Source organism: Euleptes europaea, chromosome 1 (genome assembly GCF_029931775.1).
Source record: "Euleptes europaea isolate rEulEur1 chromosome 1, rEulEur1.hap1, whole genome shotgun sequence".
In the NCBI taxonomy this organism is placed as follows: domain Eukaryota; kingdom Metazoa; phylum Chordata; class Lepidosauria; order Squamata; family Sphaerodactylidae; genus Euleptes; species Euleptes europaea.
Window position 1 is genome coordinate 114,569,597 of NC_079312.1, and position 12,198 is coordinate 114,581,794.

A 12,198-nucleotide genomic window follows, 5' to 3' on the forward strand; every position below is an offset into this window, starting at 1 on the left:
GCAAAGAGGGTGAGCGACATCTCCGCACTGTCACATTCCCCTCCTTATACTAAGTTCCACTCGGATAGAGTAGTATTGAAGCCTAAGATTTCCTTTTTACCTAAGGTCGTTTCAGCCTTCCACCTTACACAGGACATTGTCCTTCCCGTTTTTCCCCCTCACCCATCCTCCGATGCTGATAGGACATTACATTCCCTAAATGTCTGCAGAGCCCTTCTTTTTTACATTAAAAGGTCTCAAAACTTCCGTAAAGATGACAACATTTTTGTTTGCTTCGGCGGGCATCGCAAAGGTCGTCGTGCTTCTCCTCAGACCCTCTCGAGGTGGATCACGTCAACCATCAAGATGGCATATGAGTTTGCTCACCAGGAGTGCCCTCCTATGATCAAAGCGCATTCTACCAGAGCGTATGCGGCTTCCATTGCCTTCTCCTCTAAGATAGATCTCCAGGACATCTGTAAGGCTGCCACCTGGTCCATGCCCTCTACGTTTATGAAACACTACGCTATGAATGTGGACTCGGCAAGAAATGCAGCCGTGGGACGTGCCGTATTGCAGTCTTTATTTCGGTAACTGTCCCACACCCACCGTCCTGGTAAGCGAGCTCGGGGCTATTCAGGTTTTTAACCTGAAAATTACCCCAATTATCCTCTTTGGTGTTGCCATCTGGATTACAGTCATCAATGAATCTATAGATCATCCACTGCTTCAGTTCTTACGAAAACTCCTAAATGCCCCTCGATGTGTTGCTGGCGTTACTCTTCGTTCCGAGTTTGGCCAAATGTCACTTGAAGCTAGGGCGTGGTTGGCCACCTTTAAACTCCACCTTAAACTGTGCTTTAGCACTGAGGGGTTCCTAGCTTCTCTGAAGCATGACCCTTTCAAATCCTCATGGCAAAAAATCTTAGATGAGAAACTGGCGTTGCTGGGCTTCTCGCAGGATATGTTATCAGATCTTGGGAAAACTGAAGCTTTTGCCAAAATTAAAAAGCGCATTAAAGAGCTCGATTATAACAGCACTACTTTTCGTGCTCGTCGTGTCTGTTCATCCCAGTTCTTCGGAATACCCCCTCCACGTGGTCTGCCTGCCTATACATATTATCTGACAACTCCTCGTCTCTGTAGAGCTTTTTGCTTGGCTAGATTGAATGCTAACCCTTCTATGGTAATGCAGGGCAGAATTCTGAATATACCATACTCAGACAGGATCTGCCCTTGCTCTTCTGGCTCTATTGACTCATTAGCCCATGCCCTTTTGGAGTGCCGCTTTTACGAGGAACTTCGATCGCACTATATTTCCCCCCTTTTAATATACAAATCCAATGCCTCTGTGACTGACATAATGCCTTTTTTACTAAGCGACAGGGACCCCAAGGCTACATTGTCAGTGGCAAGATTTGTTTCAGTCCTTATATCCCTCCAACACTAGATATATGCTGCTCAAGATCAATTGATCAAGGAGCTTCTAAGGGATAAAAGGAAAGGAAAGGTAAGCGAGCTCGCTACTCTCCCAATGTGGGACTGCATAGAAGCCACGCAGATGAAAAACAGAGTTTCACTTACCTGTAACTGTTGTTCATCTGGTGGATCTTCTATGCAGGCACACATCCCTCCCTCTTTCCCCGCTGTGGGACCTCTCCGCTAGACCAGTGGTGGGTTCCTTGGCGGCAGGTTGGAGAACTGGAGGGAAGAGTGCTCCCTCCTCCTTGGGTCATGTGACCGTGGGCATGCCCCAAGGGGAGGGGGAGCACTCTCTTTTAGATTTTGCTAGAAGCTGACAAATCTTATCCGTGGCTGGCCTGCGCCTGCGCAGTCCCAATGTGTGCCTGCATAGAAGATCCACCAGATGAACAACAGTTACAGGTAAGTGAAACTCTGTTTTTCTTTCTAACCCCCCATACCCATTCAGAGAGCAACATGGCTTCATTTGCCCATCATGACATGATCCCTGATAATAATAATAGTAGGAGGAGGAGGAGAAGGAGAAGAGTTGGTTTTTATATGCCAACTTTCTCTATCACTTAAGGAAGAATCAAACCGACTTCCAATCACCTTCCCTTCCCCTCCCCACAACAGACACCCTGTGAGGTAGGTGGGGCTGAGAGAATTCAGAAAGACTGGGACTAGCCCAAGGTCACCCATCTGGCTTCATGTGGAGGAGTGGGGAAACCAACCCGGTTCACCAGATTAGCCTCCGCCACTCATGTGGAGGAGTGGGGAATCAAACCCAGTTCTCCAGATCAGAGTCCACTGCTCCAAACCACCGCTCTAAACCACTACATCATGCTGGTATAGAAAATAGAGCCAGGGTAACAGTAGATTAGGTAATAAACACACAAAAAGAATAGGGGTAGGGTTTTCTAGGACTATTTTGGCCCTGTTGAGGGTTCACATTTTGCACTAAATATCTGGATTACAACTTTGACCAAATGACTTAAAACAGAATTGGTGACGCAAGAGCAGCGTTATAAATTACCAGGACAACTCAGCTATGCCAACAATCCCCAGTGATCACTTCGAACTTCCTACATTCTCTGGTGGAGAGATTGCCCCTGCGACTTGCGTGCCCATTCAAAATCTTTGTACATCGCCTACCATTCATCCCCACAATCAGAAGGAATCTGTTCACACGCTCAGCCTCAGTGTAGGATGTGAACACAGGTAGTTTCTGACTTGCAACCCACTGTAAAGGATCTCTGATACGAGCCAGCCCAGAGGAGGTCCGCTGGGTCACAGTCAGGGACGGATCCGTTTCTCTGCTGCTCACTACAACTTTGTGCGAAGCCTGGAAATAAAACCCATAAGCTCAGATGACAGGAGTAAAAAGCCCTTCCACATTCAAAGGCAGTAACGTTTCTGAAACCCAGGGCTAGGAGGCAACATCAGGGGGGGGCTTGGCCTCTACGCTCTGTTTGTTGGCCCTCCAGAGTAACTGATTGGTAGGGTTGCCAGCTTCAGGTTGGGGAATACCTGGAGATTTTGGCGGCAGAGCCTGAGGAGGGAGGGGAAGGAATTCAGTGCCATAGAGTCCAGTTGCCAAAGCGGCCATTTTCTCCAGGTGATCGAATCTTTATCGGTTGTGTTGTGTATGTATATAATTGGGGAGTTATCAAGGGAGACTGAGGAGCTTGAGTTCTGTCGAAGGATCCTAAACCCTGCTCACCCTATTGGTCAAGCAAACGGATCCTATTGGCCCTAAGCCAGCATGTCCCATTGGTCACCGAGAGGGTATTTCCCCCCTATCACGGATCAGGGGGGGAAGTGGCCGCAGGAGGCCAGGGGGGCATATAAGCAGGGCACGTTCAGTGCGTAAGTTAGTTAGTTCTGTGCTGAAATCAAATAAAGCTGTGTTGTTGAATTCCGTCTCTGATCTCGTGAATCCTTCCCACGCGGACTTAACAGGTTGGAGATAAGTTGTAATAGCGGGAGATCACCAGCTACTACCTGGGGGGCCGCACCAGGCTTTCTGGCATCAGCTGTGACTACAATTGCCAACCTCCAGGTACTAGCTGGAGATCTCCTGCTATTTCAACTGATCTCTAGCTGATAGAGATCAGTTCCCCTGGAGCAAATGGCCGCTTTGCCAATTGGACTCTAAGTCCCTCCCCTCCCCGAACCCTCCTCAGGCTCCGCCCCAAAAAACTCCCACCGGTGGCAAAGAGGGGCCTGGCAACCCTTGCTGTGACTGTGGGGGGCTTAGGGAGCCAGAGTAGTCTGGCAGCGGAGGCTTGCCAACATCAGTGGGGGGGGGCAGGAGCCATGCCAGGCTTGGCGGCGTGAGGGTTGGAGGGGCTTTGTGAGCCGCAGCAGGCCTGGAGCAGTGCTGGGCTCACCAGCATCAATGTTGGTGGTGGTGGGGAGTTGGGGGGTGGGGGCACAGTGGCCCAGCGGCAGAGGCTGGAAGCTGCACCAGGCTTGCGGCTGTGTTAGTGTGTGTGTGTGAAGCCACGATACTCATGGGGGGATCCCTTCCCCCTTTTAGTTATAATTTAAATTTAATTTTAAGCGGCAGCTGTTGGCAGTAATCGAGGGGGGAATTACAGTTAAGAGGGGGGAATCCCTTCCCCCCTCCCCCCCACGAGTATCATGGGTCCCCACTTGTAAGGATATAAGAGAAGCTCTGCTTGATCAAAACAGGGGTCCGTCTAGTCCAGCATCCTGTCTCACGCAGTGGCCAATCAGTAGGGTTGCCAACCTCCAGGTAGTACCAAAGGAAAAACTCACTATCACTGTTAATCTATATTGGCAATAAGAAAACAGTGCAGGCAAACAGTATCAAAAACATATATTCAGTGAAGTGCAAACATCCACATACAACAGTGCTAACATGAACAATGAGAATACAAGTATTAAACACACACACAAAAAGCTGTTCACAATGTGGCAGCAATGATAAATAAGGCACAATGGCTGTCTCCAATGAGACTGAGAAAGTTCGATACAAGGAAGTCCTTTTTAAACATAAGCAGCCCACTCTTTTGGGAGCTAAAATAAACAAAACAAAACAAAATAATATTTGAAATCCTCGGGTTCATCTGAATAACCTCCTTGAATGATTATACACCTGTGGGCTTTAACCTCTACCTTTGAGGCTTTTGAAGCCAAGTGTATGGTGAAAGCGCTAAGAATATCCGGGATAGCGTTTCCTGTTTCCCTCTACTTGTCTACAACTTTTTGGAGCAGCAAGTTTGTTCCTTCAGATGTTGGCTTATTAAGCTATTGACATTGGACTTCCTTGTATCGAATAAAAATATTAAAAAGTTATTAAAATACTAAAAAAATGTTAAATATGTTAAAAATGTATAAAAAATCTTTAAAAATGTTAAAAATGTTTTTAAAGTGTTACAACTTATTACACTGACTCTTCTGCATATCACACCTAATCCCATCAAGCCTGCTATTCACATTTACATACTGTTCCTCTACTTAAAGACCAATGGATTCACATTCTAGCTGTATCTGAAGAAGTGAGCTGTGGCTCACGAAAGCTCATACCCTACCAGAAAATATTTTTGTTAGTCTTTAAGGTGCTACTGGACTCTTGCCCTTTTTAACTTATTGGGTGTCATCAATAGTTTATATATCACACAATAGGACATTTTGTCCTAATTGATGGTTTGGCTCTTTAAATACAAGAATGCTGACTCATTAATCAACCGCACACCTTTTTTACCTATAAGAAAGGTATGTATGGTGATTATTATTATATATTCAGGGTTGATTTTTTGAATTTATTTAAATTTACAGCTAACAGTCTGTTATTAATCTATACAGGCTGACGAAGCTATTTTAGATAGCGAAAACGCAATTTTAGTCCGGAAAAGCGTTTCCTCTACTCCCCATCAGGGATTCCGGGATCCTCCCAGAGCCCTTCTGGGGCTCCCAGCCACGCCGGGACTCTCATCGCATTACACCAGCAGACCACTCGTGGAAGAGTCGCTGCTTTCTTTTTGCGAATCCCTCCCTCCCGCGAGGTTTTCTCCCCCTGTAATACAATAGGCCAACGTCTGAAGGAACAAACTTGCTGCTCCAAAAAGTTGTAGACAAGTAGAGGGAAACAGGAAACGCTATCCCGGATATTCTTAGCGCTTTCACCATACGCTTGGCTTCAAAAGCCTCAAAGGTAGAGGTTAAAGCCCACAGGTGTATAATCATTCAAGGAGGTTCTTCAGATGAATCCGAGGATTTCAAATATTATTTTGTTTTGTTTTGTTTTGTTTATTTTAGCTCCCAAAAGAGTGGGCTGCTTATGTTTAAAAAGGACTTCCTTGTATCGAACTTTCTCAGTCTCATTGGAGACGGCCATTGTGCCTTATTTATCATTGCTGCCACATTGTGAACAGCTTTTTGTGTGTGTGTTTAATACTTGTATTCTCATTGTTCATGTTAGCACTGTTGTATGTGGATGTTTGCACTTCACTGAATATATGTTTTTGATACTGTTTGCCTGCACTGTTTTCTTATTGCCAATATAGATTAACAGTGATAGTGAGTTTTTCCTTTGGTACTACCTGGAGGTTGGCAACCCTACTGATTGGCCACTGCGTGAGACAGGATGCTGGACTAGATGGACCCCTGTTTTGATCAAGCAGAGCTTCTCTTATATCCTTACAAGTGGGGACCCATGATACTCGTGGGGGGGGGAAAGGGATTTCCCCCTCTTAACTGTAATTCCCCCCTCGATTACTGCCAACAGCTGCCGTTTAAAATTAATTTAAATTATAACTAAAAGGGGGAAGGGATCCCCCCATGAGTATCGTGGCTTTCCCCCCACACACACACACTAACACAGCCGCAAGCCTGGTGCAGCTTCCAGCCTCTGCCGCTGGGCCACTGTGCCCCCACCCCCCAACTCCCCACCACCACCAACATTGATGCCGGTGAGCCCAGCACTGCTCCAGGCCTGCTGCGGCTCACAAAGCCCCTCCAACCCTCACGCCGCCAAGCCTGGCATGGCTCCTGCCCCCCCCCCCACTGATGTTGGCAAGCCTCCGCTGCCAGACTACTCTGGCTCCCTAAGCCCCCCACAGTCACAGCAAGGGTTGCCAGGTCCCTCTTTGCCACCGGTGGGAGTTTTTGGGGGCGGAGCCTGAGGAGGGTTCGGGGAGGGGAGGGACTTAGAGTCCAATTGGCAAAGCGGCCATTTGCTCCAGGGGAACTGATCTCTATCAGCTACAGATCAGTTGAAATAGTAGGAGATCTCCAGCTAGTACCTGGAGGTTGGCAATCCTAGTCACAGCTGATGCCAGAAAGCCTGGTGCGGCCCCCAGGTAGTAGCTGGTGATCTCCCGCTATTACAACTTATCGTCGCCACTGTTAAGTCCGCGTGGGAAGGATTCACGAGATCAGAGACGGAGTTCAACAACACAGCTTTATTTGATTTCAGCACAGAACTAACTAACTTACGCAGAGATCAGTTGAAATAGCAGGAGATCTCCAGCTAGTACCTGGAGGTTGGCAATCGTAGTCACAGCTGATGCCAGAAAGCCTGGTGCGGCCCCCCATCACAGCTGAGACTCTGACAGAGGTAAGTGCATTGTTTGTGCATGCACAGACAATGCTTTTCTTTTGCGGGGGATTTAGCCTCCCCCCCCAATATACTTTTTTAATGATTTTAAGATTTTTCTGCAAAACCGACAGCTCCCCCAAGTTTGGAGAAAGATCTCCTTTCTTTCATTGTGAGCCGGATCCACAGATTTAGATATCTGCATACTGGCCCACACTTATATAGCTAGATATTCACAGAAAAGAGCAAGGTGGGAGCATTTCAAAGGGGAACAGTATAGTAGCATCCAGACAGGCTCCTATAAATACAACCTCATTGTTGGAAGAAAGGAGAATGAATGACCTTGTAGGATGAAGAGGTAAGAACAAGTAATCAGGGCCTCCTTTGTTCCCTTTAGCAAAAATAGAAAGCAAAGAGTCACCACTACAAATAGAGTTGTCAACTTCCAGGTTGTGGCTGGAGATCTCCCGCTATTTACATCTGATCTCCAGGCGACTGAGATCAATCATCTGGAGAAAATGGCCCCTTTGGAAGGTGGACTCTATGGCATTCTATCCCATCGAAGGCCCTCCCCTCCCCAAACCCTGCCTTCCTCAGGCTCCCTCCCCCCAAATCTCCAGGTATTTCCCAACCTGGAGTTGGTAACCCCAACTAAAAACCAGGCCAAGGGATCATCAGCTGGAACCAGGGGAGCTATTTGATCACATTACAGAAGAGGGTTGGACAGACTGCATGCTGGCATGTGTCCCTTCCAGTTACCAGCCACTCTTGAGCTGGCCTGGAGCAGGGGTGGAATGGGATATTAAAATGGCCCAGGAGGAAGCCAGGCTGAGTTGCCCCTTGGGTAGTTGTTCCATAGGGGATTCTCAGACCTTGCCAGCAGCATCAGCAATAGGCATTGACACACCTGTTGCTTCCGTCTGTACTGTCAGCATCAGTGAGTGAACCAACGCTCAACTTTAGCACTGTCAGCCACGTCTGAGCTGAGTAGCCCCTATCTTAATGCAGACAGAGCTACTGGTTGCCAGTGGCTCTCCAGGGCAGTGGCTCTCCCAGGAGCTTTCCCTGTAAGCTAAATGGCCACCCAACCCTGGCCCTTGAGCGTTCAAATCTATTGCTGCAGGAGATCTGGTCCATACCAGTACATGCAGTTGGCCAGTGAGATGGTGCGCACGAACCATCCATTGGACAATTCCTTCACTTTTTAGTATCAAGAATAAATTTTGATGTGGGGACCTTTTCAGGGCATGAAGCTCCACAGTCAAACGGGCCAGCCCCCTAGGAGAAAACATATCGTTAGTCACGCAACCCTAACATATCAGATCACAGGACTAAAAATACACAGAAGCAAAGACAGAGTTGCATCCCAAGCATTGCTCCTCAGTCAATGGAGCCTTTTCCATTCTCATTCATAATCTTGTCTAAACCAGCACTGAGTTCTTGCTTGCCTCTCTTCAACCCTAAAAGAGTGCCTGTATGGTTAACAACACAAGTCAGGGAAGCTACAAAAAGAAAAGAGGCTAATTTTTAATTGTGGAAGGTTTGCCCCCAATAAGTTGAACAAAAGGGACCAATGGCTCTGGCAAAAGAAATGTAAGCCAATAATTAGGCAAGCAAAAATAGAATTTGAGGAACAGGTTCCTAAAAGCATCAAAACAATCAATACACAGTTATTTAAATATATCCAGAGCAGAAAACCAGCCAGAGAAGCAGTTGGGCTTTTGGATTACCAAAGAATAAAGGGATTGCTAAAGTAAGAAGGGGAGATGGCAAAGAAGCTCAATGAATTTTTTTGCTTCTGTGTTCATTGTGGAAAGTGTGGGGGAAAATGTACTCATGCCACAGACACTATTTTCACAGTGGAAGTCTGAAGAACTAAGTCAAATTGAAGTGACGAGAGATGAAGTTCTAAACCTATTGGGGAAATTTAAAAATATCTCCAAATCCTGATGGTGTACACCTAGGGTTGCCAGGTCCCCCCTGGCAACCAGCGGGGGATGGGGTGGGGGGGACATAACAGCTGCAGAGGGAGGCCGGCGCCAATGTCATGATGTCACTTCACCACATTGGTGACATCAAGGGAGACACTGGCTGTGTTTACCATAGAGTTTTGCCCAAATACTAGAGCATCTCCCTCGATGTCCCTGACGTGATGACATCACTTCCAGAAGTGACATCATTGCACCACTAGGGCAATGACTTGTGACACAAAGGTTCCTCCAAATTATGAACAGTTTCCATGTGAATACTGGAGTCATCCAGCCACATTCTTACAAGCTCAATGCAACGGCCTACCTTGAAGCAACTCCCTTGGAGAAGACAATGTGAACTTCAAGGTCTTGAGGTGGGTCAGAATTCAAGCAAATTCTCAGAGGTTGAAGTTGGCGCTCAGAAGCAAAGTGTGCAGACTTTAGGAAATTCCCACGCAGCTTGCAGGTCGCTGGTGCAGTCCCATCTGGGAGAGGAAGTGGAATGAGAAATGGATGCAGCAACTTGTAACAGGGACATCCCCCGGAATGAAAGCTGAGACTAATCTGATCTGCTCATTCCCCAAACATTTTTTGGGGGGTGTCTGCCCAGGATAGCAAAGCACTGCTTGCCTTTTTCTCCTTGCAAAGGCTTTCTTGCTGACATTGAGTGAGTCTAGGCCAGTGTGTGTGTGTGAAGAGCCGTCAAGTTGCTTCCAACTCATAGTGACCCTATGAATCAAAGTCCTCCAAAATGTCCTATCTTTGACAGCCTTGCTCAGATCTTGCCTACCTATATATATATAAATCCAAAGTGTGCCCCCTGCCTGCGGATACTTCAATCTGCAGATGGCGGGCACACTCGCCCCTAACAGATGTTTCTTCAAACTTGAGTTACTCTCCAAGACGGCAGAAAAATCTTTTAAAAAAACACACACAAATAGGAAATTTAAATCTTCTTGATTTAAAAAAAAAAGTGTTGTCTGTGCATGCACAGACAATGCAACTTACCGTTGAGGTAATGAGGACGCCGGCAGCCTTGCAGGGCCCGGGAAGGAAGCTGGGGGAGGGGAGAAGCTGCAGCGGGCTCAGGAGCAGAGGATGGGAGCCTCGCTGAGCCCGGAATCGGTGGCAATGGGCAGGAGATGGGATCCGCCCACGAGTTTCGTGGGTCCCCACTCGTTCTCTGTAAAAGCCTTTGCTAATTCTTCCTCAATTACTGCTGGAAACCCCAAAATACTATACCTGCCATCCGATATCTTGGAGACACTGCTCCTCTCCCCACCAAGCAGAGCCCCTTCTTCCCACAGAGCCAGCCCCAAGCCACCCCGCCCCATGGCCACCCTTCCTCTCTAAATCACATCTACCCTTATTGCCCATACCAGCGCCCAGGTGGATGTAGATAGTGTTGACTCCATGGTACTCAGCCAGTGAAGTGACCCCTCCGTGCTCCCTGCGTGCCCATTGGAGCAGGCTCCTTCGTGTCTCCGGGAAGTTGATCTCAGCAGAAGCCACTGGCCCAAGGGCTGAAACACTGGAACCAGGGGAAACCTGTAGGTAGGGGGAATATAAAGATACTGGATGGGAAGACCTCATCCTTCTCTGATCTCCCCGGCCTAACAACACTAAGAATGAATAGCACTGCATTTTGACCTGGAAGATCTGGGTTCAAGTACCACCTCACCGATGGATTCTCAAGTTCTCTCAGCTCACTTTCCTCCCCCTCTGTAAAATAGTAGTGCCTTACTACACAACATGGCCCTGAGAGCAAGCAAGGCTAAAGTGCAAATCACACTGTGTTAGGGTTGCCAGCTCTGTGTTAGGAAATACCTGGAGGTTTAGGGGAGGAGCCTGAGGAGCCTGGGGTTTGTGGAAGGGAGGGATTTCAGTGGGGTATAATGCCATAGAGTCTACCTTCCAAAGCAGCCATTTTCTCCAGGTGAACTAATCTCTGTCACCTGGAGATCAGTTGTAATAAGCAGGAGATCTCCAGCCACCACCTGGAGGCTGACAATCCTACTTTGTAGGTATTGTTATGAAATTGATTGGTTTGTTCCAGTGTCACTAGGGTTGCCAGGTCCCTCTTTGCCACCGGCAGGAGGTTTTGGGGGCAGAGCTTGAGGAGGGCGGGGTTTGGGGAGGGGAGGGACTTCAATGCCATAGAGTCCAACTGCCAAAGCAGTCATTTTCTCTGGGTGCACTGATCTCTATTGGCTGGAAATCAGTTGTAATAGCAGGAGATAGGGTTGCCAGGTCCCTCTTTGCCACCAGCAGGGTTTTTTGGGGGCAGAGTCTGAGGAGGGCAGGTTTGGGGAGGGGAGGGACTTCAATGCCATAGAGTCCAATTGCCAAGTCGGCCATTTTCTCCAGGTAAACTGGTGTCTTTCAGCTGGAGATCGGTTGTAATAGCAGGAGATCTCCAGCTAGTACCTGGAGGTCGGCAACCCTAAGTGTCACTGTTATCATCCTCTTTGTTGGGATAGGCGTCTGACTCTACAACTCCCCATTTGAAAGTTGTTCTGCCCACTTTCACTTCCTCACCTGGAAGGTCCAATTTTTTCCAGGTGGAGATGGTAGCATCCAATGCAGAGGGTCTTGGGAGCGCAGCACAAAGATAGTGGCTCTGTGTAGGGGATCTGAGCCCAGAATCAGAGTTACCTGAAACATTTTATTACCTCTTTTATTGATTTAAAATATATCAAAGTTGCCTCTTCAGAGTCCTGCTCGAGGCAGTTTACAATTAAAACCACAGCATATTAAAAAAAAACATTAAAAACAAGCCATTAGACATAAGCAGCAGAATAACTATCCATAAAACAGAAGCAGACCGTGAAAAATTGAATAAGATAAAACAAGTAATTAAATGCCTGGGTAAAAAGATATGTTTTAGCCTGGCACCTAAAAAAAAAGTAAAATAGGAGCCAAGCAAGCCTTAAGGGGGAAGGGTCACCACAGAAAATGCCACATCTCTAGTCCCCACCTGCCTCACTTCTGATGGCCCAGGGGCACAGATAGCAGGCCTTGAGAGGCAGATCTTAACTGGTAGTCCAGACAGTGTAGGAGGAGACCGTCCTTCAGGAGGGTTGCCAGCTCTGGGTTGGGAAATAACTTGAGATTTTGGGGGTGGAGTCTGGAGAGGGCAGGGTTTGGGTAGGGGAGGGACTTCAGTGGGGTATAATGCCATAGAGTCCACCTTCCAAAGCGGCCATTTGATCCAGGGGAACT

General features: G+C 47.6%; 1 protein-coding gene across 1 annotated transcript in view; it reads right to left on the bottom strand.

Annotated features, from left to right (window-relative positions):
• Window positions 1-12,198, bottom strand: part of LOC130476142 (transforming growth factor beta receptor type 3-like) — a 31,831-nt gene that overhangs the window by 11,578 nt on the left and 8,055 nt on the right. Inside the window, exons 3-7 of the mRNA XM_056848019.1 lie at window positions 11,515-11,631; window positions 10,356-10,524; window positions 9,302-9,461; window positions 8,146-8,284; window positions 2,596-2,785 (exon numbers count right to left, since the gene is read on the bottom strand). Coding sequence (XP_056703997.1) covers window positions 2,596-2,785; window positions 8,146-8,284; window positions 9,302-9,461; window positions 10,356-10,524; window positions 11,515-11,631 — 775 coding nt within the window. The remainder of the gene's footprint in view (window positions 1-2,595; window positions 2,786-8,145; window positions 8,285-9,301; window positions 9,462-10,355; window positions 10,525-11,514; window positions 11,632-12,198) is intronic.